Raw genomic sequence first — 4135 nt, 5'->3', positions numbered from 1 at the left:
GATTTTGTTCTTATATCTCTCTTAATCAAAACTTTATCTCTCATCTAAATAATGTTTATTAATTATTTTAATCACCAATAATACACTAAAGTTATCAAAAATAAAACCATAAAATAAATTAAAGAACTAAAAAAATAATTTAGTCTTTAACTTTTTATATTTACAATGATAATTTATTAATCATGGATGATATTTTAAGCAATAACCTTTTTTTTATTGAAATCATGAACTAAATGTGATAAGTTATTTTTCTGAATAAAATGTAACTAAGTCAAAATTCTATTTATATTTCATTCTAAATATAGTATAGGTGAACTGAAAATATTTTCTTCATTAGAGTAAACAAAATTCAAGTGTTGCATCTTTGCTTGAATGCTATTTATAACAGCTGCAGAATTAAACATCTCAAAAAATGAACTTGGACTCTTCCATTTGGTTAGGGAATACAGGCCTTAATTGCACTTATCCAAATATGCACTCCATCCTTGAAGACGGTATTCACGAGCTGCCGCAGCCTGATTCTCCGCCTTGATGATACCGCGTCCCACTATAATAATGTCACTACCCCTATCATGGATAACCTAGAAGAAAAAAACATTTAGTGAATTGTCAAGAGTAGTACAAGAGTGTGTAAAACAGCACAAAAGAACAATTTGGATCCGAGGTCAAGAGTTTCATCGCTGCAACTCTCAAAGAGCTCTTGAGCAAAACATATAAAATCATTTATGATTCTTCATCCAAAGAGCATATAGACTTTGGATCATATGGTTAATCTAATAAAATAACTCAAAGAAACTTACAGAATATGGAGTATTATATTGCTGCCCCAAACCATCACCACCAATCGACATTTGAACTCCAGGAGTTGCATGAATGAAACAAGGATTTATCGGTGCCACAGGCCACAATGCTGGGTTGACAGAGATAAAGCCAAAAACAAAGTCAGAATGATCCTCAGCAATTTTGACAGCAGCAGCAGTGTAGTCCCCCTTGGCAAAGTTACCAGCTGAACTCATTTCAGCAAGCAGCAACAAACCCTTTCCGCGAGGCAAACCCTGAGCGTTGTTCATTTGACATGTTAGACTAAAAATTATTTTATCTGATTAACTTCGAATTTGAAATAATGTTATGATCAAAATTTGATAGACCTTCAACTTCAGTCCATCCACAATTCCAGGACCAGAGATAATGTGAGCATTTACTATATCAGCCCAATCCAATATATGAAAGATCCCTCTGCAAATAACAGGAAACAAATCTATCATGCTGAATTCAGAAACAGATTAAAAGAAACTGAAAAATAATTCAATGTATTACCCTTCATACTGCATGCTCACTGTGTTACCAATGTCCGCAAACTTACGATCCTCGAATATTAAGAAGTTGTGTTTTTCTGCAATCTTAAACAGATATATCATATGTTAATAAATAACTACTCCAACAAAATGCATAAAACTCCTAAAAACTTGGTACAATGTTGTGTTGTGCATTGTTAGAAATACAATGTTAGTTTGAGTTGAGTTAGTCAGTTGATTAACTTAGTTAGTTAGGGAGTTGGTTGGTTGGTTAAACTTCAAATATGCTCTATAAATTGAGGCCTCTTCCAATTTTACTATCTTTTATTAAAATGAAACCTAAAGAGTTTTACTCTCCTTCAAATTATCAAGCTTACTTTTCTTATAAGATTAAGCTTAATCTCTATGACATAGTGTTTTCTAACACGCGTATGACACTCTTATAGTAGGTTGAAGTCATGGCATCAGCATTCTACTTTCAATAAATAAATGACAGCAAATCTACTTGGGTATACAAATGTTGACAATATCAGTATAAAAAAACTTGTTATGCAATATCAGGGATAAAAACAGCTTCTTTTAGCATCATACCACACGAAGCTTAGAACCAAAATCCGGAGTAAAATCTGGAAGAATATCCACATGAGTTTTCAGCAAGCAAATCTCACGCCCAACCTGAGAAGAAAGAAAAGGAAAATTAATTTAAATAATTTATTCATCATGACCAAACTTCTAACTACAATCTCATCGATAACAATCAAAGCAACAACATAACTCTTTCCATTTTCAACCTGTTTTTCAAATTGAGAACACACTGTAACATTTTCACTATAAATAAGAGATCACGCAAAAATTCACATTAGTATAAACACTAAATTCTCACCTTGTCAGCAATTTCAAGCAATTCAGCTGCAGTTCCAACATCTGCAGCCAAACACAAATTACTTTCCTTTTCTGCCATTATCTGAAACAATCTCTTCCCCATTAAATTCTTCGACAACTTAGCCCTCTCCGAATACGACAACGTCTTGAACTTAGTTTTATTTTCCAAAGTAGCATCAACCTTCCGATTTTTCTCTAAAAATCTCATAACAACCCTTACCATCTCCTCATCAAGCCTTCCTTTTTCCCTCAAAATTTTCACCATTTCAGTCAATTTAAGAATCGCTTTCAACTTGATTCCATTACTCTCCAAATTCTCCCTTCCACCTTGCTCTCTATCAATCAAAACAACAGCATTGCTGACCTTCAACCCTATGGCACGCAATGGCGCAGCAGTTTCCAAAATGGATGTGCCACTAGTAACTAAATCCTCAACAATCAAGCAACTCTGTCCATGCTTGAAATCACCTTCAATAGCTTTTGAAGTGCCATAGTCTTTGATTTCTTTGCGGCGCATGACCATAGGGATATTGTGAGTGACAGACACACAAGTGGCAATAGGAAGAGCGATATAAAGATCAAGCCTTGGAAATAAGTCTATATATCAGGTAACCAATCAGGTATAAGGGACGCCGCACACAAGGTCAAATTTAGTATCTGAGACTGATGAAATCATAGTTTGAGAAATTTGCCGGAGGACGGAAGGGTAAGATACAACAAGGCGGAGGTCTATGTAAATTGGTGATGAAATGCCGGATTTAAGCTTGAAATTACCGAATTTAACGGCTGAGATTTCATGGAGTTTAAGAACTAATGACTCCATTGATGTGCCTTTTTCAAGGATTATTTAAAACCTTAGGAACAATCAGTGTCATTCAGTAAGCAACATCATCAATAAAAATAAGGCATACAATAAAAAACAATTATATGAACTGAAACTTAAACTTATACATTAATTGCAATTAGTAGCATAGACTTAATCACAATACTACTTATTCCTTACAAACATTCATGACTCTACTTCCACTGTTCTCATGCACCTGCACACATGGAATCTAAGCCACCTGATTCTATTGTTATTAGTTAAAAATTTGGAGGAAAAAAGACTAGGAAATAAATAAAAAGAAACAGTTGAATAATAATTATTTAAGAGAAATTAAAAAGCCCCAAATAATTTAGACATAGTGAAATGCAGGAACGTAGAGAACATATGATAAAAAATGAAATTAATAATGCAAGAGGGAGAGAATGAGTGTGAATGCAACGATAAGAATTGAAGTTCATACTTTGAATTTTATGGAGTAGCTCTGCACTGGCTCTGGAGAGTGTTGTGATTGCTACGACGAGACGATGTCGTTTAAGGCGTAAGCGTAAAGCAGAAAATAAGAATATTTTTTTATGGACTTCAAAAATGTGAAGAATAACAATTTAATATAGTTTTAAAACTAATGTTTTAATCTTATTTATTAAACAAAGAAATCCACAATAAATTTGTTATATAAATGTAAATTAAAAGAATATAAAGAAAATAAAAATTTACACTTTTAAGAAATTTGAGTTCAACTACATTTTAAATAATCAAATATATCTCTAATTGATATTACACAAAATAGACTAGTAATGTCTTTTTTATTATAAACAATTAATTTATTTGTAAACAATTTATTATCAATTTTATTTATATGTATTGTCTTGACAACTTTTATTATTGACAAAGTTATCTATATAGTTGTGGCAGAGATTAGTAGAGTTAAATATGTTTTATTTGAGGTAACTAAATATGTATTATTAGAATATCTAAATATAAAAATATATCAATTTATTAAAAAAAAATGTCTCCTGTATATAACATCAAAATGTTTAAAATAAAATAAAAATATATACAAATATCATTAAGTAAAAATAAAATAAAAATTAACGGGTTATTTAACTTTTGATGTCTTATGTTGGGACGAATT

The 4135-nt window shown here is 31.7% G+C and overlaps 1 protein-coding gene across 1 annotated transcript; it reads right to left on the bottom strand.

Moving 5' to 3' along the window:
* Positions 1–311: 311 nt before the first annotated feature.
* On the bottom strand, positions 312–3457 carry LOC101499750 (uridine 5'-monophosphate synthase-like). The gene is made up of 7 exons (XM_073370677.1): positions 2798–3457; positions 2179–2746; positions 1887–1970; positions 1318–1400; positions 1149–1236; positions 801–1055; positions 312–581 (listed from the first exon to the last, which is right to left on the bottom strand). The coding sequence occupies exons 1-7, from the start codon at positions 2998–3000 to the stop codon at positions 453–455; spliced, it is 1410 nt and encodes a 469-aa protein (XP_073226778.1). The 5' UTR covers positions 3001–3457; the 3' UTR covers positions 312–452.
* Positions 3458–4135: the final 678 nt, after the last annotated feature.

Source organism: Cicer arietinum, chromosome 7, assembly GCF_000331145.2.
Source record: "Cicer arietinum cultivar CDC Frontier isolate Library 1 chromosome 7, Cicar.CDCFrontier_v2.0, whole genome shotgun sequence".
Taxonomy (NCBI): Eukaryota; Viridiplantae; Streptophyta; class Magnoliopsida; order Fabales; family Fabaceae; genus Cicer; species Cicer arietinum.
The sequence above is the reverse complement of the archived record's forward strand: the minus strand, read 5'-3'. Positions and strand labels throughout refer to the sequence as shown.